The following is a 21,263-nucleotide window of genomic DNA, read 5'->3' on the forward strand; positions in this document are numbered from 1 at the left end:
ATAAATAAAACATGGTGCCTCCAAGAACATCAACCAGATGCATCACACTTCCCCATAATGCTGACACCCTTTTCCAATATGAACAAGTTAGGGGGTCACTGCCCAGATATCCCTGAAGACTGATACAGTGATCAAACAAGAAGGAGGAGCAGCAACAGACAAGATAGAATTTAACAAAGGATTACGAATGCTTTATATAAATATATATATTTTTTATTCTCTAGAGTATTAGATCACCTCAAAGGAAATAAATGAAATGGTAGAAATGTAACCCATAACATTCTTTGAAATTTGCTCTATAACTACTTACTAAATTGTACTTTGAAAGTTATCACTTTTCTGTATATATGTTATATATCACAGTAAAAAATGTTAAAAAGAAAAATATGGTGCCTATCCTAACAATAGTTCAATATTCTGGAGGTTACAAAAATTGAAATATGTAGAGTGTTTAAAAAGTGCTATAAAACTTATGAGAAAGTAAGTAATTACTGAGAAACTCAAGGAATGCTTCACTGAGAAGATGACATTCAAACTGTGTCTTGAAAGATGAGGAGTTTGTGAGTCAAGAGTAATAGAGGAAGGGCTAGGTAGAACATGCATGATGTTCACAGGCAAGCATATGGTCGGGAAAATTTCAGTGTGTCTGGAGTGTATGAATGGGGAAAAGGCACAAGAGTGGTAGGTTAAAATGCTTAAGAAAACAGATGACATCATGAGAACTTCATTTGAGAATTAGAAATTATGAAAAAGAATAAAATGGAAATTCTAGAACTAAAGTATATAATAACTGAAATTATGAACATAATAGATGGGTTTAACAGTAGACTAGATAAAGCTGAAGAAAGGATTGGAGCCTGGAACAAAGGTCAGTAGTAAATGTCAAGCCTTGTGAGTCACGTTAAGTTTTATCATGTTGGTGCTTATCCTGCACTATGGGATGGGGGAAGGGGCTTGAAAAGTTTTACCTAAGAGAGAGAATCAAATTTGCTTTTTATATAATAACCCTGGGACTTTTCTTCTGATAATAATAGACTAGCTTATAGAAGACCATTTTCTCAAATACAACATCTAGAAAATGAAGATAAAATACAAAAATATTTTTTGAAGGCACTGCTACAAAGGCAAGCAGATGTTGACAGCTAAGATCCCAGAAAATTTTCAGACTAAATAAAATAAAGCAAGAGAAAAGGATGAAAACACAGAAAACAGTATTAAAAGAAATATGGGAACACAGTGAAAAGATCTAAAATAAATGTAATTAGAGTTCCCAAAAGCGGAAGAGTACAAAAGACAAAGCAATATTTATACCATTAAGCATATTGACCCAATTTTTAATAACGACAGAAGTTTCTAAAATACTGGATTCTATATGCCCCGGCTGAAACATGAATAAGTTGTCTCAAAGGGTTTTTAAAGGATTTTTAATGACTTTAAAGAAAACCATTGGATATTTCTAGGCCAGTAGTTTCTAATTCCACAAAGTAAACTCAGGAAGAGAAAAACCCAAAATTATACTCTCACTATTGAGATTCTTTTTCTCTCTTAATTTTTTGGAAGGATCTTCTATAAAACTGCCAAGAAGTTCCTTCAACCTACCTCAAAATTGACTGCTGATAATATTGGTTATTCTGTAGAAGCTATCTCATTAATTCTTCATACAACCTCCATAGCAATTAATAACAGCAATTGCTGTTAAAAGCCATTGCTGTTTTGAATCTCTAAGTTTTATAAGATCATTTCACTTTGAATAAAAATTTAAATATTTTAATCTTCACTTTTAGATTGCATCACGATAAAAATACATATGTTCCTGGACTTGGGCAAGATGGCGGCATAGAGAGGAGTGGAAGCTAAGTAGTCCCCCTGGAACAACTACAAAAAACCAGAAACAACTAGTAAATAATCCAGAATAACTGCGGGGGGGACAAACGAGACCATCCATTCATCATACACCAACCTGAATTGGGAGGAATGCCCGAGAACACAGCATAAAATCTGTAAGTAAAACCTGCGGAACCAGGTCTGGAGACCCCCTCCCCCATAGCCCAAGCTGTGGAGCCTCGTGGTGCCAGAGAGAAGCTCTCTCCCAGCAAGCAAATACAGCTCAGCTGAGCTCCAACTGGGGTTTTAAGTAGTGAGTGTGAACTGCTCACTACAGATACGCAGCCCCAAAAAACAGACAGAGGCTTTGGGTGGCGACTGACCTGGGAGAGCCGGAGGGTTGCCTTGGACTGGGTCTGAAGGGGACTATCTGTTTCTTTTTTGGCTCAGTGGAGAAAGCCCCAGTCATATTCAGTTTCCAGGGCTGTGACACTGGGAAGGGTGGAGACACCACAAGCAGAGAGCAAGACCATTGAAATCCTAATGACCTACACCTGGGGGGTCTGTCTTCTCTAGGAGGAAAGGGGTGGGGCCCTTTCCATTCAGAACCAGACCCCAGAGCCTGGGGGAACACGGCCACACCTCCTCACACCAGTCAAGAATTATAGGCTAACAGGCGTCACCTGCTGGGCAGAAAAGCACAGTGACCTGAGGCATCAAAGGGTGGAGCAATTTTCTAAGACACACCCACAGGGAAACCAGATAATGAATATTTCTTCCCTCTGGGACCTAAGCCTGTTCTGGTCTGGGAAAACCTGATTTGGATAAACAAGGAAACCATGCCTAGACAACAGAAAATTACAGCCTACACTAAGAAAAACAAAGTTATGGCCCAGTCAAAGGAACAAACGTACACTTCAACTGAGATACAGGAATTTAAACAACTAATGCTAAATCAATTCAAAAAGTTTAGAGAAGATATTGCAAAAGAGATAGAGGCTGTAAAGGAAGCACTGGACATGTATACGGCAGAAATCAAAAGTTCAAAAAACCTACTAGTAGAATCTATGGAAATGAAAGGCACAACACAAGAGATGAAAGACACAATGGAAACATACAACAGCAGATCTCAAGAGGCAGAAGAAAACACTCAGGAACTGGAGAACAAAACACCTGAAAGCCTACACGCAAAGGAGCAGATGGAGAAAAGAATGAAAAAATATGAACAACGTCTCCAGGAACTCAAGGATGAAACAAAGTACAGTAATGTACATATCATTGGTGTCCCAGAAGGAGAAGAGAAGGGAAAGGGGGCAGAAGCAATAATAGAGGAAATAATTAATGAAAATTTCCCATCTCTTATGAAAGACATAAAATTACAGATCCAAGAAGCGCAGCGTACTCCAAACAGAAGAGATATGAATAGGCCTACGCCAAGACACTTAATAATCAGATTATCAAATGTCAAAGACAAAGAGAGAATCCTGAAAGCAGCAAGAGAAAAGTGATCCATTACACACAAAGGAAGCTTAATAAGACTATGTGCGGATCTCTCAGCAGAAACCATGGAGGTAAGAAGGAAGTGGTGTGATATATTTAAGATACTGAAAGATAAAAACCACAAACCAAGAATCCTGTATCCAGCAAAGCTGTCCTTCAAATATAAGGGAGAGCTCAAAATATTTCCTGACAAACAGACAATGAGAGACTTTGTGAACAAGACACCTGCCCTACAGGAAATACTAAAGGGAGCACTACAGGGTGATAGAAGACAGGAGTGTGTGGTTTGGAACACAATTTTGGGAGATGGTAGCACAACAATGTAAGTACACTGAACAAAGGTAACTATGAATATGGTTGAGAAAGAAAGATGGGGAGCGTGTAAGACACCACAAGAGAGGAGGAAAAGATAACGACTGGGACTGTGTAACTTGGTGAAATCTAGAGTATTCAACAATTGTGATAAAATGTACAAATACGTTCTTTTACGAGGGAGAACAAGCAAATGTCAACCTTGCAAGGTGTTAAAAATGGGGAGGCATTGGGGGAGGGATGCAATCAGCATAAACTAGAGACTGTAACTAATAGAATCATTGTATTATGCTTCCTTTAATGTAACAAAGGTGATATACCAAGGTGAATGCAGATAAGAGGGGAGGATAGGGGAGGCATATTAGACACCTGACATTGGTGGTATTGTCTGATTCTTTATTCTACTTTGATTTAAGGTTATTTTTCCTTTTGCTGCTTCCTAGCTGTCATTTTTTTTGTTTCCTCTTTCTTTTGCCTCTCTACCTTGACTCTCCCTCCTGCCTTGTGGAAGAAATGTAGATGCTCTTGTTTAGTATGAGCAGAATGTTCAATTAGGATGAACTTAAATGTTTGGAAATGAACAGGGGTGTTGGTAGCAAGATGTGAGAATAACTAACAGCGCCGAATGGTGTGTGAATGAGGTGGAAAGGGGAAGCTCAGAGTCATATACATCACCAGAAGGAAAGCTGGAGGTCAAAAGATGGAAATGTATAAAACTGAATCCTATGGTGGGCAATGTCCATGATCAACTGTACAAATACTAGAAATCACTTCATGAACCAGAATAAATGTATGACAATACAATTAGAAGTTAATAATAGAGGGGCATATAGGGAAGAACTATATACCTATTACAAACTATATACTACAGTTAGTAGTATTTCAACATTTTTTCATAAACAGTAAAAAACGTACTATATCAATACTAGGAGTCAACAATTGAGGGGGTTGGTTAGGGATAGGGGAGGTTTAGAGTTTCCTTTTCTTTTTTTCTTTTTTCATCTTTCACCTAATTTCTTGTCTGGAGTAATGAAAAGTTTCTAAAAATTGAACAAAAATTAAGTGTGATGGATGCACAGCTGTATGAGGGTACCCAGGGGCAAGTGATTGTACACTTTGGATCTTTGGATAATTGTATGGTATCTGAACAATCTCAATAAAAATGAAAAAAAAAAATACATATGTTCCTTAAAAATATAAAGCACTTGAATAGGTATAACACCTAGCCATTAAATACTCTGAGGTCAAGTATGGAGGGAAAGAAAGCTGTTCTCCAATATTTATGATATCCTAAAAGCAAAATACAAAACACAAACAACAGCAGTAATAAAGAAACACTTAAAAGAATTAACAAAGGTATTCAGAAATTAAATATCCATTTAAAAACATTTAATAGAATTAAAACATTTCATATTTTAAGTTTCTAAACTATAAACTATTCTAAAAAGGCTATATGAATAACTCTTCTAATAAAAGGAACACTCAGGTATTTTTTGTTCAGATTTTTGTTTATGAAATAGGTCCTTTTATAATTGTTCTTTACATTTCAATGAATGTATATCCAATATTTTTAAAAGATTATAAATCAATTTGTAAATGAAACCGACAAAAGTGCACTTAACGTCAATATTAAATTTAGTTGTAAATGGAAAAACAAATAATGGAAATAAACATGGTTAGTTTTTTTTTCCCCTCAAAAAACAGATACACCCTCTGTTTGGTTTTCTTCTCTGGCTGATGCCATCTGGCTACTGGCTCCTCGGCCAAGTCTGTTCCGAAGCCAACACCGGCCCTGGAGCAAACTCCTTCACTTTCTCCACCTTCTGCCTTTTAGGCAGAGTTCTCTATATTACAAAGATGACTACAAATGACATCATCTTCACAAAGAACCAGACTTCAGCATCTGAATAAAAGTATTTAGAGTCAGCTACAGAATCTTTTACCTTGGACGGTGAACAGTCTTTATCAAATGATCAACCCAATCCTTTTTAACCTAATGGTGTTCCTTTTGAACTAAGATTTTATTATACCTACCTCTTCATACTTACAATATACAAACAAAAGAAATATAAAGCGAAAGCAACAATGTGGAAAAGAAAGCAGAAATGGCATTTCTGATATTAAAAACTTGAAAATGCAAATGAAAAGATATTTTGAATGACAACTAGGAAAGCAGCACACAATAAGACTTGGTTTAAAGGAGCTTTAATATGAAAAAATCAGAAATGGGCACAATTTTAAAACAAAACCTATGGTAATTCATTGTTAAATCTTTCTAAAAGGACAATTTAAAAATAAAATGTCAAAAGAAAATTGGCAAACATGGTTTTCTATACACTCTATAATAGTATTTCTCACAAACAAAAATAATTTGTTTTGGTCCATGGACCACTTGTGCAAGGTAATAAAAACCAATTTCTTGCTTCACTTCCTTGAAAAAGCATTACAACAGTGTTAGAGTTATCGGTGGCATTTTTAATGACAAAGGGTGAAGAGCAAATGATACAGCAGATATTAAAACATTTTAAAAGTGATTTCAGTGCTTTGTAAATGCCAAGAAAGTTTACTAAGCAAGTATTCATATATGTACTGGAACCACCCTATGGTACTACATTAATTATCATGTAATTATGACATGAATGCTGGGTTGCTCTATTCTACTGTCATATTCTATGAGTAGATGGTATTTTCCTTCACTCTTCTTAAAAGGGGTTGGTCATTTCTGTCATCTCCCAGACAAGAGGAAGGTCCTTAACTAAGAGGAAAAACTGACAACACAGGCTTGGAATACAATGTAGGGAAGACTTTGTGGCTTTCTCTGTCCCTTGCTCTCTGGGTTTAAACCTGAAGGAGCTAAGTTTTTAGTTGCAGGCACATGTGGTACCATTAGTTTTATAAACTAGAATATTGGTTTCATTCTATGTGTATTTTCTTGTCATTCCCTCTTCCATTGTAATTTGTTGAAGCCTTCTGGCCTTGTCTCACTACGTCTCAGGTTATAGAGAGGGTCATGTAAGGCAGACAACTGAAGGGGCAGCACATGAACACTTCTGCCTAGGTTAGTGTGGGAGCAGTGCTACTAGGGAGAGATCCCTCAGGGCTTGTAATGAGACCCTTTTATTCCTAATGCAATGGGATATACCAGATATGTATGACAATATGAGGAAAGGTGCTCGGTGACAAGGGGGAATAGAAGCATCAGGGTATATTCCGGCCTCATCTCCATGCTCGCTATGCAGAATCTTGGCTCTGGAGAATCCTAGGACTTCAGTTAACAGTTTCAAAGTCTCTAGAGGAAAGTTACTCTTGGAAAGAATATAGTTTAGTAATTTAGCAACCATGCTTCAAATGGAAATTATTCACATTTTAAGAAAGAGGAAAAACAGAAATTAGAATAAAGTAATACTATATTAATGGAAATTAAACTGGTAAGATGGAGATAAAAATGGTTATTCAACTTCACGTAACTTCAAAGATAACATTATTCTAGAAAGGAGTTTCCTGATTGTATTGCTTTGACCAACTGACATACAAATTGCATCTAAAACATGTTTTAAAAACTTACTTGGTTAAAGTCCTTTTGTCTCAAGTATGTAATTGCTTTATTTATTTCCAGATCATTTGCTAGCTCTACATATTGAGAAGCTTTCACAACTTCAACACACCTATAATGCAAATAATAAAAATGGTTACTTTATTTTGTTTTAGTATACTGATGTTTTTGCTGGTTTTCTTAAATAGTAACTTTTCAAAGATTTATTAAAATGCTTCTAGTGCTATGTAAAAGCTAAGCACCCGATTTCCTCCTATCAAGGCATTCATTTAATGAATTCTTCAGTTCTAAACTAATTCAGTTACCCAATTTTTCATTATACTATTTTCACTTTTAATAATTTATGGGATTTTAAATAAAAATTGGATTGCTATCTATATTCTCTTTAATTGACTTCTAAAATAATTTCAATGCATAACAGGTAAAATTGTTACAAAGTTTCAGGAAACAGTTAAAGTGACTGCAAGGCAAAGGACAGATCAAGAAAAAGGCTATTTAAAAACGGTAGGATTTTGTGGCCCCCTGGCTGGCTGCTTCCTCATCCCTCACCAGCTCGGAGCAGAACCAGACCATACTCCCAGTGCAGATCCCTGAATCTGGTCCCGGACAGAGCAGTATAAGCCTTGTGCATATACTGGGAACAGATATGTCTGCCCCAATCTGTCCGGTGGTAGCCTGAGGGACTAGTTGTCCCAGAACTTGCCCTGCATAGACAAGGCAGCCCACTGAGCCCACCCAGTCTGAAGAGTAGAAGAAAGAATGAAGAAAAGTGAACAGAGCCTGAGGAACACGTGGGACACCATTAAGAGGACCAACATATGCATTGTGAGAGTTCCAGAAGGAGAAAAAAGAGAGAAAGGGGCAGAGAGAATATTCAAAGAAATAATAACTGAAAACTTCCCAAAGTCAGTAAAAGGTATGAATTATACACCTTCAATATGTTCAACAGATTCTATTTAGGATAAATCAAATAAAGCCATGCCATGGCATATTATGATCAAACTGTCAAAAGCCAAAGATAAAGAGAGAATTCTGAAAGCTGTAAGAGAGAATCAACATGTCATGTACAAAGGAGCCTCAATAAGATTAAATGCCAATTTCTCATCAGAAATACTTTTATAAAGTATTTTTTAAACCCCAATCAGAAGCTCTGTTGTTGAATCTAAATAGCATTGTCCTGTATTTAAAAAAAAAAAAAAAAAAATATATATATATATATATATATATATATATATATATATATATATACATAAACTATAAAACACTGCTAAAAGAACTAAAGGAACACCTAAATAAATGGAAGGATATTCCGTATTCATGGATCAGAAGACTAAATGTTAAGATGTCAGTTCTACCCAAAGTGATTTACAGATTCAACACAACAGAATCAAATTCTAATGGCCTTTGCAGAAATGTAAAAACCAATCATCAAATCCATATGGATTTGGAGTTGGAAGACTCACACTTCTTGATCTTAAAACTTATTATAAAGCCATAGTAATCAAAATAACATGATACTGGCACAAGGACAGATATATAAACCATGGAACCAAATTGAGAGCTCAGAAAACCACCTTCACATTTATGGTCAACTGATTTTTTACAAGGATGCAAGTCCATTTGATTGGGAAAGAACAGTCTTTTTAACAAATGGTGCTGGGAAAACTGGATGTCCATATGCAAAATAATGAAGGTGGACCTCTACTTCACACCATATACAAAAACCAACTCAGAATGGATCAAAGACCTAAATATAAGAGGCAGAACTATAACACTCCTAGAAGAAAACATGAAGAAGCATCTTCAGTACCTTGTGTTAGGCAACAGTTTGTTAGACTTTACACCCAAAGCACAAGTAACAAAAGAAAAAATAGATAAATGGGACCTTACCAAAATTTAAAACTTTTGTTACTCAAAGGACTTTATCATGAAACTAAATGACAACCTACACAATGGGAGAAAATATTTGGAAACTGCATATCCAATAAGGGTTTAATAGCTAGAATATATAAAGAAATCCTACAACTCAGCAGCAAAAAGGCAAACTGAATTTAAAAATGGGCAAAAGACTTGAATAGACATTCTCCAAAGAAGATATACAGATAGCCAAAAAGCACACAAAAAGATGGTCAACATCACTAGTGATTAGAGAAATGTACATCAAAACAATGAGATACCATTTCAAACCCACTTATTTAAAAAAAATGGAAAATTACAAGTGTTGGCGAGGATGGAGAGAAACAGGAACACTAATTCATTGTTGGTGAGAATGTAAAATGGTGCAGCTGCTGTGGAAGACAGTTTGGAGGTTCCTCACAAAGTTAAATATAGAATTATCATATGACTCAGTAACCCCTCTTCTACATATATACACAAAAGATGTTCATAGTGACATTATTCACAATTGCCAAAAGATGGAAACAACGCAAGTGTCCATCAACTGATGAATGGATAAACAAAATGTGGTGTATACACACAACAGAGTATTATTTGGTCATAAAACTGAATGAATGACATATGCAACAAACGGATGAAACTTGAAGACATCATGTTGACTGAAACAAGCCAGAAACAAGAGGACAAATATTATATGATCTCATTGATATGAAATAATTAGACTAAGCAAATTCAGAGCCAGAAACTAGAATATAGGTTATCAGGGGCCAGGGTGGGGGTAGGGAATGGGGAGTTAATGCTTAAATGGTACAGAGTTTCTATTTGGGATGACGGAAAAGTTTTGGTAATGGATGATGGTGATGGTAGTACAACATTGTGACTCTAATTATCAGCACTGAAATATATATTTGAATATGTGGTTAAAAGGGGAAATTTTAGGTTGTACAAATGTTACTAGAATAACTATTTTAAAAAATTATCCACAGAACCATACAACACAGCGAACCCTAGAGTAAACCACAGAGAATAGTTAATGGTACAATTATAAAAATGTACTTTCATCAACTGTAGCAAATCTACCAATTAATGTTAATAATAGGATAGAATATGGGAACTCCGTTTTATGCATGATTTTTCTGTAAACCTATAACTTCTCTAATAAAAAATAAAAAAATCCATATAGATATAGACATTTGTGTGGTTTTTAATGTATATCTATGTATATACTCACATGCATATATACATAGATATATACTGTACATAATACATATATATACACATACACATGCATTCATATTCACATACACATATTGCAATTCCTGAAAAAAATTGTGTAAGAAAGTTTCATGAATGCACAATCTTTCTTCAAAGTTACTAAAAATTAAATTTGCACTGGGCTTTCCATGTTACCTGCAATCGGACAACTTTATTGAAAAATTAACAAATTCCATCAAGGGAAACTGGTATCTACAGAGTTAACACATAATCTCCTATCAAATAACACAATTGCCCTAAGTACTTAGTTTAAGAAATGACATGAACAATAAGAAACATATCTTACTTGAATTTTTAGAATTGCCTATATTAATCCTAACATATATTATCTGTTTCATAAGTCCAAATCAATATTCATAATTATTTTATTCACTTTTCCAACAATAATAATTTTAAATCAATAAAAGTAGACATTATGAAAAGAAAATGCCATATTCAATTATAGTGACTCTCTCTCTTACCAGTCATAACCTACAGCAAAAGATGTTTCAATTACAGGAGCAATGAGTTTTGCAGCTGTCATGATGTATTTTTCTGCCATGGCTTTCCTACATCAAACAAACCAAAAAGTTTTATTTAGAAACATGGGAAAAGAGTAGCTTGGATTTATTTCTTAAAATTTAGGTATAAACATTATCTATCAAAGCTAACACATAAAAGCCTAGTAGATGATGGAAATCTGTTCATTAGTCAAGTTAAAAACTATGACTAGGAAATATGATTAGGAAGGCATTACTGCCTTCTGGGTCATCAATGTTCATTTCTTTTTTTTCTGCTCTATGATGCCTTCTTACAAACTGAAAAAAGAAAGTTATACGGAAGGATACAAGACTGTGTAGCAGAAGTTACATAAATGTAAAGAGTAAAAATAGCCACTGAAGAAATAATTTGTGGTAAATAATATTGTATGGCTATTTTAATACATACTTTCTTATAACCTGCTCTTCATTCTCAATACGCTGTATTGATGTGGAGAGACTATCTTTCCAATTCACTTAACATTCCTTTTTTAACGTTATTCTTGCTAATAATTAATTTTTTTTTGAGATAATTGTAGATTTACATGCATTTGTAAGAAATGATACCAGGAGAACCCATGTATCTATCCTTTACCCAGTCCCCCAATAGTAACATCTTGCAAAACTAATGATACATTATCATAAATGGGATACTGACATTGATAGTCAAGATATGGAACATTTCCATCACAAGTATCCCTCATGTTGCCCTCATATAGCCACACTCACTTTCCATCTTGCCCCCTACTACCTCCTCAACCCCTGGCAACCAAGAATCTCTTCTCCATTCCTACAATTCTGTGATTTTTAACAGTGATATAAGAATGGAATCAAACAGTACATAAGTTTTTAGGATTGGCTTATTTTTACTTAGCATAATTCTCTGGAGATTCATCCACTTCAATTGTATCAACAGTTTGCTCCTTTTTTGTTCTGGTTTGGTTAAATAATATTCCCAGCTATAGATGTATCACAGTTTAACATTCACCCATTGAAAGATATCTGGGGTGTTTCCAGTTCTCGGCTATTAAAAAAAAAACTGCTATAAAAGTTTATGCACAGGTTTTTGTGAGAACCAATCTTCATTTCTCCAGGATAAGTGCTTAGGAGTGAAATTGCTGGGTAATATGGAAGTTGCATGTTTCCTTTTTTTAAGAAACTGTGAACTGTTTTCCAGAATGGCTGTAACATTTTATATTCTCATCAGCAATGTTTGCGTGATCTCCTTTCTCCACGTTCTCGCCAGCATTGAGAACTTTTGTCCGTACTTTTTATTTTAGCTATTCTGCTAAGTGTGTAATGATAATTTTATTATGGTTTTCAACCGCAATTCCCTAAAGGCTAACAATGCTGAGCATCTTTTCATGTGCTTGTCATCCGTATATCCTCTTCAATGAAATATTTCTTTGTATGTATTTTACTTATTTTGTAATTGGAGTATTCTTTTACTGTTGAGTTTTGATAATTCTTTATATATTCCATATACTAGTTCCTTGTTGGATATGTGGTTTGCAAGTATGTTCTTCCACTCTGTAGCTTGTTTTCTCATCTCTCAACAGGGTATTTCTCAGAGCAACAGTTTTTAATTTTGATGAAGTCCAATTTATCAGTTTTTCCTTGTATGGACAGCACTTTTGGAGTTAGGTCTAAATTCTCTGTCTAGCCCTAGATCCCAAAGATTTCCTTTATTTATTTATTTATTTTATTCTGCTAAAAGTTTTTTTGTAGTTGCTTTTAAACAGCTTTGAGATATAATTCACATAACATACAATTCACCTATTTAAAGTGTACAACTCAACGGTTGATGGTATATTTACAAATGTTTGTAACCATCAGCACAATTTAAGAACATTCACCACAGAAAGAAACGCTGCTATGGACTACAGTTAACAGCAGTATTTTAATACTCTTTCATCAACAGTAACAAATGTATCACACCAATACCATAGGTCAATAATAGAGGGGGATAAAGGGTATGGGAGGATTTGGGTTCTCTTTTTTATTTTTATTTCTTTTCTGGAGTATTGAAAATGTTCTAAAATTGAACATGGGGTTGTATGCACAACTATGTGATGATACTGTGAGCCAGTAATTGCATACTTCGGATGGTTTGTATGATGTGTGAATATATCTCAATAATACGTCATGAAAAAAAAAAACCTGTACCCATTAATTATCTCCCCTTATCTCACCATGACCCAAATCCTCCCATCCCTAACCTACCACAAATCTACATTCTGTCTCTGCAGATTTCTGTATTCTGGACTTTCATATGAACGGAATAATAACATGTGGACTTTTGTTGACTTCTTTCACTCAGCATAGTGTTTTTAAGGATCATCAAATCTGTAGCATGTATTAGTGCGTAATTCTTTTTAATGGCTGAAAAATATTCCATTGTACAGATACACATTTTCTTTATCCATCTGTCCACTGATGGATATTTGGGTTGTTTCTACCTTTTGGATATTATGAATAATGCTTCAAGTTTATAAGTTGTACAAGTTTTTGTGTGAACATATATTTTCATTTCTCTTGGGTATATACCTAGGAGTGGAATTGCTGGGTCATATAGTAACTTTATGTTTAACCTTTTAAGCAACTTCTAGACTGTTTTCAAAACTGACTATACCGTTTTACATTCCCACAAAATATGTATGAGGGTTCCAATTTCACCACATCCTCACCAACACTTGTCTTATTCTTTTAGCCATCTCACTGGGTGTGAAGTCATATCTCACTGTGGTATTGTATTGCATTTCCCTAATGGCTATTGATGTTGAAATTCTTTTCATATGCATATTGGCCACTTGTATATTTATTTTAGAGAAATACCTATTCATATTTTATACACATTTTTTGAGTCATTGGTACTTTTATTAATGAGTTGTAAGAGTTTTCTATATGTTCCTGATAAAAGTCCCTTCTTCATTACATGATTTGCAAATATTTTCTACCATTTTGTGGTTGTCTTTTCACTTTTTTGATGGTATTCTTTGAAGCAGAAAACTTTTAAATATTGATAAAGTCCAGTTTATCTATTTCTTCTTTGAGGCTTGTGCTTTTGGTTTCATAAATCAAAGAGGGCGTTGCCTAATTCAATATCACAAGATTTACTTCTATGTTTTCTTCTAAGTGTTTTATAGTTTTAGCTCATACAAGTAGGTACATGATCCATCCATTTTATTTTTTTTTTTTTTATTTTTTTTTTTTAAATCATCATTTTATTGAGATATATTCACATACCACGCAGTCATACAAAACAAATTGTACTTTCGATTGTTTACAGTACCATTACATAGTTGTACATTCATCACCTAAATCAATCCCTGACACCTTCATTAGCACACACACAAAAATAACAAGAATAATAATTAGAGTGAAAAAGAGCAATTGAAGTAAAAAAGAACACTGGGTACCTTTGTCTGTCTGTTTCCCTCCCCTACTTTTCTACACATCCATCCATAAACTAGACAAAGTGGTGTTTGGTCCTTATGGCTTTCCCAATCCCATTGTCACCCCTCATAAGCTACATTTTTATACAACTGTCTTCGAGATTCATGGGTTCTGGGTTGTAGTTTGATAGTTTCAGGTATCCACCACCAGCTACCCCCATTCTTTAGAACCTAAAAAGGGTTGTCTAAAGTGTGCATAAGAGTGCCCACCAGAGTGACCTCTCGGCTCCTTTTGGAATCTCTCTGCCACTGAAGCTTATTTCATTTCCTTTCACATCCCCCTTTTGGTCAAGAAGATGTTCTCCGTCCCACGGTGCCAGGTCTACATTCCTCCCTGGGAGTCATATTCCACGTTGCCAGGGAGATTCACTTCCCTGGGTGTCTGATCCCACGTAGGGGGGAGGGCAGTGATTTCACCTTTCAAGTTGGCTTAGCCAGAGAGAGAGGGCCACATCTGAGCAACAAAGAGGCATTCAGGAGGAGACTCTTAGGCACAAATACAGGGAGGCCTAGCCTCTCCTTTGCAGCAACCGTCTTCCCAAGGGTAAAACTTATGGTAGAGGGCTCAACCCATCAAACCACCAGTCCCCTATGTCTGTGGTCATGTTAGCAACCATGGAGGTGGGGTAGGCGAATACCCCTGCATTCTCCACAGGCTCCTCAAGGGGGCACTACATCTTTTTTTTTTTTTTTTTTTTTTTCCCCTTGTTTGTCTTTTTTCTTTTTTCTTTTTTTTTTTTTTTTTTTTAACTTTCCCTTCTTTTTTCAAATCACCTGTATGAAAAAAAAAGTTAAAAAGAAAACAAACATACAATAAAAGAGCATTTCAAAGAGACCATAGCAAGGGAGTAAGAAAAAGACAACTAACCTAAGATAACTGCTTAACTTCCAACATGTTTCTACTTTACCCCAAGAAAGTTACATAATATAGCAACATTTCAGTGAACTTGTTCCTACTACAACCATCAGAAATTAACAGACCATAGTCATTTCTGGGCATCCCCAGAACGTTAAATAGCTTATCTGTTCTTCCTGGATTATTGTTCCCCCTTCCTTAATTGCTCTCTACTGCTAGTTCCCCTACATTCTACATTATAAACCATTTGTTTTACATTTTTCAAAGTTCACATTAGTGGTAGCATATAATATTTCTCTTTTTGTGCCTGGCTTATTTCGCTCAGCATTATGTCTTCAAGGTTCATCCATGTTGTCATATGTTTCACCAGATCGTTCCTTCTTACTGCCGCGTAGTATTCCATCGTGTGTATATACCACATTTTATTTATCCATTCATCTGTTGAAGGACATTTGGGTTGTTTCCATCTCTTGGCAATTGTGAATAATGCTGCTATGAACATTGGCGTGCAGATATCTGTTCGTGTCACTGCTTTCCGATCTTCCGGGTATATACCGAGGAGTGCAATCGCTGGATCGAACGGTAGCTCTATATCTAGTTTTCTAAGGAACTGCCAGACTGACTTCCAGAGTGGCTGAACCATTATACAGTCCCACCAACAATGAATAAGAGTTCCAATTTCTCCACATCCCCTCCAGCATTTGTAGTTTCCTGTTTGTTTAATGGCAGCCATTCTAACCGGTGTTAGATGGTATCTCATTGTGGTCTTAATTTGCATCTCTCTAATAGCTAGTGAAGCTGAACATTTTTTCATGTGTTTCTTGGTCATTTGTATTTCCTCTTCAGAGAACTGTCTTTTCATATCTTTTGCCCATTTTATAATTGGGCTGTCTGTACTATTGTCATTGAGTTGTAGGATTTCTTTGTATATGCAAGATATCAGTCTTTTGTCAGATACATGGTTTCCAAAAATTTTTTCCCATTGAGTTGGCTGCCTCTTTACCTTTTTGAGAAATTCCTTTGAGGTGCAGAAACTTCTAAGCTTGAGGAGTTCCCATTTATCTATTTTCTCTTTTGTTGCTTGTGCTTTGGGTGTAAAGTCTAGGAAGTGGCCTCCTAATACAAGCTCTTGAAGATGTTTTCCTACATTATCTTCTAGGAGTTTTATGGTACTTTCTTTTATATTGAGATCTTTGGTCCATTTTGAGTTAATTTTTGTGTAGGGGGTGAGGTAGGGGTCCTCTTTCATTCTTTTGGATATGGATATCCAACTCTCCCAGCCCCATTTGTTGAAAAGACCATTATGGCTCAGTTCGGTGACTTTGGGGGCCTTATCAAAGATCAGTCGGCCATAGATCTGAGGGTCTATCTCTGAATTCTCAATTCGATTCCATTGATCTATATGTCTATCTTTGTGCCAGTACCATGCTGTCTTGGCAACTGTGGCTTTATAATAAGCTTCAAAGTCAGGGAGTGTAAGTCCTCCCACTTCGTTTTTCTTTTTTAGAGTGTCTTTAGCAATTCGAGGCATCTTCCCTTTCCAAATAAATTTGATAACTAGCTTTTCCAAGTCTGCAAAGTAGGTTGTTGGAATTTTGATTGGGATTGCATTGAATCTGTAGATGAGTTTGGGTAGAATTGACATCTTAATGACATTTAGCCTTCCTATCCATGAACATGGAATATTTTTCCATCTTTTAAGGTCCCCTTCTATTTCTTTTAGTAGAGTTATGTAGTTTTCTTTGTATAGGTCTTTTACATCTTTGGTTAAGTTGATTCCTAGGTACTTGATTTTTTTAGTTGCTATTGAAAATGGTATCTTTTTCTTGAGTGTCTCTTCAGTTTGTTCATTTCTAGCATATAGAAACATTACTGACTTATGTGCATTAATCTTGTATCCCGCTACTTTGCTAAATTTGTTTATTAGCTCTAGTAGGTGTATCGTTGATTTCTCAGGGTTTTCTAGATATAAGATCATATCATCTGCAAACAATGACAGTTTTACTTCTTCTTTTCCAATTTGGATGCCTTTTATTTCTTTGTCTTGCCGGATTGCCCTGGCTAGCACTTCCAGCACAATGTTGAATAACAGTGGTGACAGCGGGCATCCTTGTCTTGTTCCTGATCTTAGAGGGAAGGCTTTCAGTCTCTCACCATTGAGTACTATGCTGGCTGTGGGTTTTTCATATATGCTCTTTATCATGTTGAGGAAGTTTCCTTCAATTCCTACCTTTTGAAGTGTTTTTATCAAAAAGGGATGTTGGATTTTGTCAAATGCTTTTTCAGCATCTATTGAGATGATCAATTGATTTTTCCCTTTCGAGTTTTTAATGTGTTGTAATACATTGATTGTTTTTCTGATGTTGAACCATCCTTGCATGCCTGGAATGAACCCCACTTGGTCATGGTGTATGATTTTTTTAATGTGTCTTTGGATTCGATTTGCAAGTATTTTGTTGAGGATTTTTGCATCTATATTCATTAGGGAGATTGGCCGGTAGTTTTCCTTTTTTGTAGCATCTTTGCCTGGTTTTGGTATTAGATTGATGTTAGCTTCATAAAATGAGTTAGGTAGTGTTCCATTTTTTTCAATGTTTTGAAAGAGTTTGAGTAAGATTGGTGTCAGTTCTTTCTGGAAAGTTTGGTAGAATTCCCCTGTGAAGCCATCTGGCCCTGGGCATTTATTTGTGGGAAGATTTTTGATGACTGATTGGATCTCTTTGCTTGTGATGGGTTGGTTGAGGTCTTCTATTTCTTCTCTGGTCAGTCTAGGTTGTTCATATGTTTCCAGGAAATTGTCCATTTCTTCTACATTATCCAGTTTGTTGCCATACAGTTGTTCATAATATCCTCTTATAATTTTTTTAATTTCTTCAGGATCTGCAGTTATGTCACCTTTTTCATTCATTATTTTGTTTATATGGGTCTTCTCTCTTTTTGATTTTGTCAGTCTAGCTAGGGGCTTGTCAATCTTGTTGATCTTCTCAAAGAACCAACTTTTGGTGATATTTATCCTTTCTATTGTTTTTTTGTTCTCTATGTCATTTATTTCTGCTTTAATCCTTGTTATTTCTTTTCTTCTACTTGGTTTAGGATTGGTTTGCTGTTCATTTTCTAGCTTCTTCAGTTGATCCATTAGTTCTTTGATTTTGGCTCTTTCTTCCTTTTTAATATATGCGTTTAGTGCTATAAATTTCCCCCTTAGCACTGCTTTTGCTGCATCCCATAGGTTTTGGTATGTTGTGTTCTCATTTTCATTCGTCTCTATATATTTAGCAATTTCTCTTGCTATTTCTTCTTTAACCCACTGATTGTTTAGGAGTGTGTTGTTTAATCTCCAGGTATTTGTGAATTTTCTAAGTCTCTGATGGTTATTGACTTCTAATTGTATTCCATTGTGGTCAGAGAATGTGCTTTGAATGATTTCAATCTTTTTAAATTTATTGAGGCTTGTTTTATGTCCCAGCATATGATCTATTCTGGAGAAAGTTCCGTGAGCACTAGAAAAGTATGTGTATCCTGGTGATTTGGGATGTAATGTCCTGTAGATGTCTGTTAAATCTAATTCATTTATCAGATTGTTTAGGTTTTCAAGTTCCTTATTGGTCTTCTGTCTGGTTGATCTATCTATAGGAGAGAGTGATGTGTTGAAGTCTCCCACAATTATTGTGGAAACATCAATTGCTTCCTTTAGTTTTGCCAATGTTTCTCTCATGTATTTTGTGGCACCTTGATTGGGTGCATAGACATTTACGATTGTTATTTCTTCTTGCTGAATTGCCCCTTTTATTAGTATGTAGTGGCCTTCTTTGTCTCTCAAAACATCCCTGCATTTGAAGTCTATTTTATCTGAGATTAATATTGCTACACCTGCTTTCTTTTGGCTGTAGCTTGCATGAAATATTTTTTTCCATCCTTTCACTTTCAATTTCTTTGTGTCCCTGTGTCTAAGATGAGTCTCTTGTATGCAACATATTGATGGTTCATTTTTTTTGATCCATTCTGCGAATCTATATCTTTTAATTGGGGAGTTTAATCCATTTACATTCAACGTTAAAACCGTGAAGGCATTTCTTGAATCGGCCATCTTATCCTTTGGATTATGTTTGCCATATTTTTCCCTCTCTCTATTAATATCCTTTATTGTACCCATACCGAATCTCTTTAGTACTGAACCTTTCTCCAAGTCTCTCTGTCCTGTCTTTGTTTCTCTGTCTGTAGGGCTCCCTTTAGTATCTCCAGTAGGGCAGGTCTCTTGTTAGCAAATTCTCTCAGCATTTCTTTGTCTGTGAAAAATTTAAGCTCTCCCTCAAATTTGAAGGAGAGCTTTGCTGGATAAAGTATTCTTGGCTGGAAATTCCTCTCTCTCAGAATTTTAAATATATCGTGCCATTGCCTTCTCGCCTCCATGGTGGCTGCTGAGTAGTCACTACTTAGTCTTATGCTGTTTCCTTTGTATGTGGTGAATTGCTTTTCTCTTGCTGCTTTCAGAACTTGCTCCTTCTCTTCTATGTTTGACAGTGTGATCAGTATATGTCTTGGAGTGGGTTTTTTTTGGATTTATTCTATTTGGAGTTCGCTGAGCATTTATGATTTGTGTATTTATGTTGTTTAGAAGATTTGGGAAGTTTTCCCCAACAATTTCTTTGAATACTCTTCCTAGACCTTTACCCTTTTCTTCCCCTTCTGGGACACCAATGAGTCTTATATTCGGACGCTTCATATTATCTATCATATCCCTGAGGTCCATTTCGAGTTTTTCAATTTTTTTCCCCATTCTTTCTTTTATGCTTTCATTTTCCATTCTGTCATCTTCCAGGTCACTGATTCGTTGTTCAACTTCTTCTAGTCTTGTACTATGAGTGTCCAGAATCTTTTTAATTTGGTCAACAGTTTCTTTAATTTCCATAAGATCATCCATTTTTTTATTTAGTCTTGCAATGTCTTCTTTATGCTCTTCTAGGGTCTTCTTGATTTCCTTCATATCCCGTACTAGGGTCTCATTGTTCATCTTTAGTTCTTTGAGTAGCTGCTCTAGGTGTGTCTCTTCTGGTCTTTTGATTTGGGTGCTTGGGCTTGGGTTATCCATATCGTCTGGTTTTTTCATATGCTTTATAATTTTCTGTTGTTTTTGGCCTCATGGCATTTGCTGTCCTTGATAGGGTTCTTTTAGGGTTTGTAGACCAGTTGAAGTCCTTATCTCTAATTTATCAGATCTACAGCTTCGTGGAGTACACTTTCTCTAACTAACCAGCAGGTGGCGTCCACGAGCCACCTGTTCTCCACAAGCCAGATCTCCCCTGCTTAGCCTTTTTGGTGAGTGGGGGAGTGAGTCTTGTGGGGCCCAATTGGTGTCCCAAGCTTGCGTGTGTAGTTGGTGTTGCCTGCCCTGTATGTGGGGCATGTTTCTGGGCAGTCGGGGAGGGGGGGTGGCCCTAACAATCAAATCTCCCTGATGATCCTAGAGTTTTAAAGCTACTGCAATAGTCTAATCCTTCAGTTCAGTCCTGCCACAGTTTGTCTCTGCCACTGACCCACAAGTCTTTGGTATTGGCGTATAGCTCCTGAGACTTGCAAGTGGGCCCCTCTTCCAGGCTGTGCACCCCGGGTCCTCTGTTGAGGGATGACTGTGCTATGTCACAGGTGAGTGCCGTCCCCCCAGGGCAGTTCTGGGCTGCTGGGCTGTGTTGGGAGGCTCCCAGTCTGCTCAAATGATGGCTGAATGGGGCTCTGTTAATTCACACTGCTCCCCCTTCCCAGCTCTGGGACATTCAGCTGAGGTTGCAGGGAAGGCTAATGTCCACGCCCAGTTTTGTGGTGTGTGCCTGTTATTTGAAGCACTTCCGTCACACTGGGTTGTCTGGGGCAGCTCTGGGCTATGGGGCTGGCGATGGGCAGGAGTGTTTCCTGTCCACCAGGATGGTGGCTGTGAGCGGACACCCCCCTTTTCTTGGGAAGTTGTGTTGTTTAGTGAATTTTCTCAGCCACTGGATTATTGCCTTTTGTCTCAGAGCTCTCTTATTTCTGCTCTTGACTTGACGTGCCCAAATTTCAATTCTTTGAAGCTTTCTGTA

At 36.3% G+C, this 21,263-nt stretch overlaps 1 protein-coding gene across 7 annotated transcripts in view; it reads right to left on the bottom strand.

The window, feature by feature from the left end:
* IFT88 (intraflagellar transport 88) overlaps positions 1-21,263 on the bottom strand; it is a 165,700-nt gene that overhangs the window by 96,562 nt on the left and 47,875 nt on the right. For all 7 annotated transcript variants that reach the window (XR_005211244.1, XR_005211243.1, XM_037800627.1 and 4 more), the window contains 2 exons: positions 10,822-10,908; positions 7,202-7,301 (listed from right to left, as the gene is read on the bottom strand). Coding sequence is in view for 5 of the 7 variants with exons in the window: in XM_037800627.1 (XP_037656555.1) it covers positions 7,202-7,301; positions 10,822-10,908 (187 nt within the window). In the remaining 2 variants the exon portion in view is untranslated. The remainder of the gene's footprint in view (positions 1-7,201; positions 7,302-10,821; positions 10,909-21,263) is intronic.

The sequence above is a fragment of the Choloepus didactylus genome, chromosome 12 (genome assembly GCF_015220235.1).
Source record: "Choloepus didactylus isolate mChoDid1 chromosome 12, mChoDid1.pri, whole genome shotgun sequence".
Classification (NCBI taxonomy): domain Eukaryota; kingdom Metazoa; phylum Chordata; class Mammalia; order Pilosa; family Megalonychidae; genus Choloepus; species Choloepus didactylus.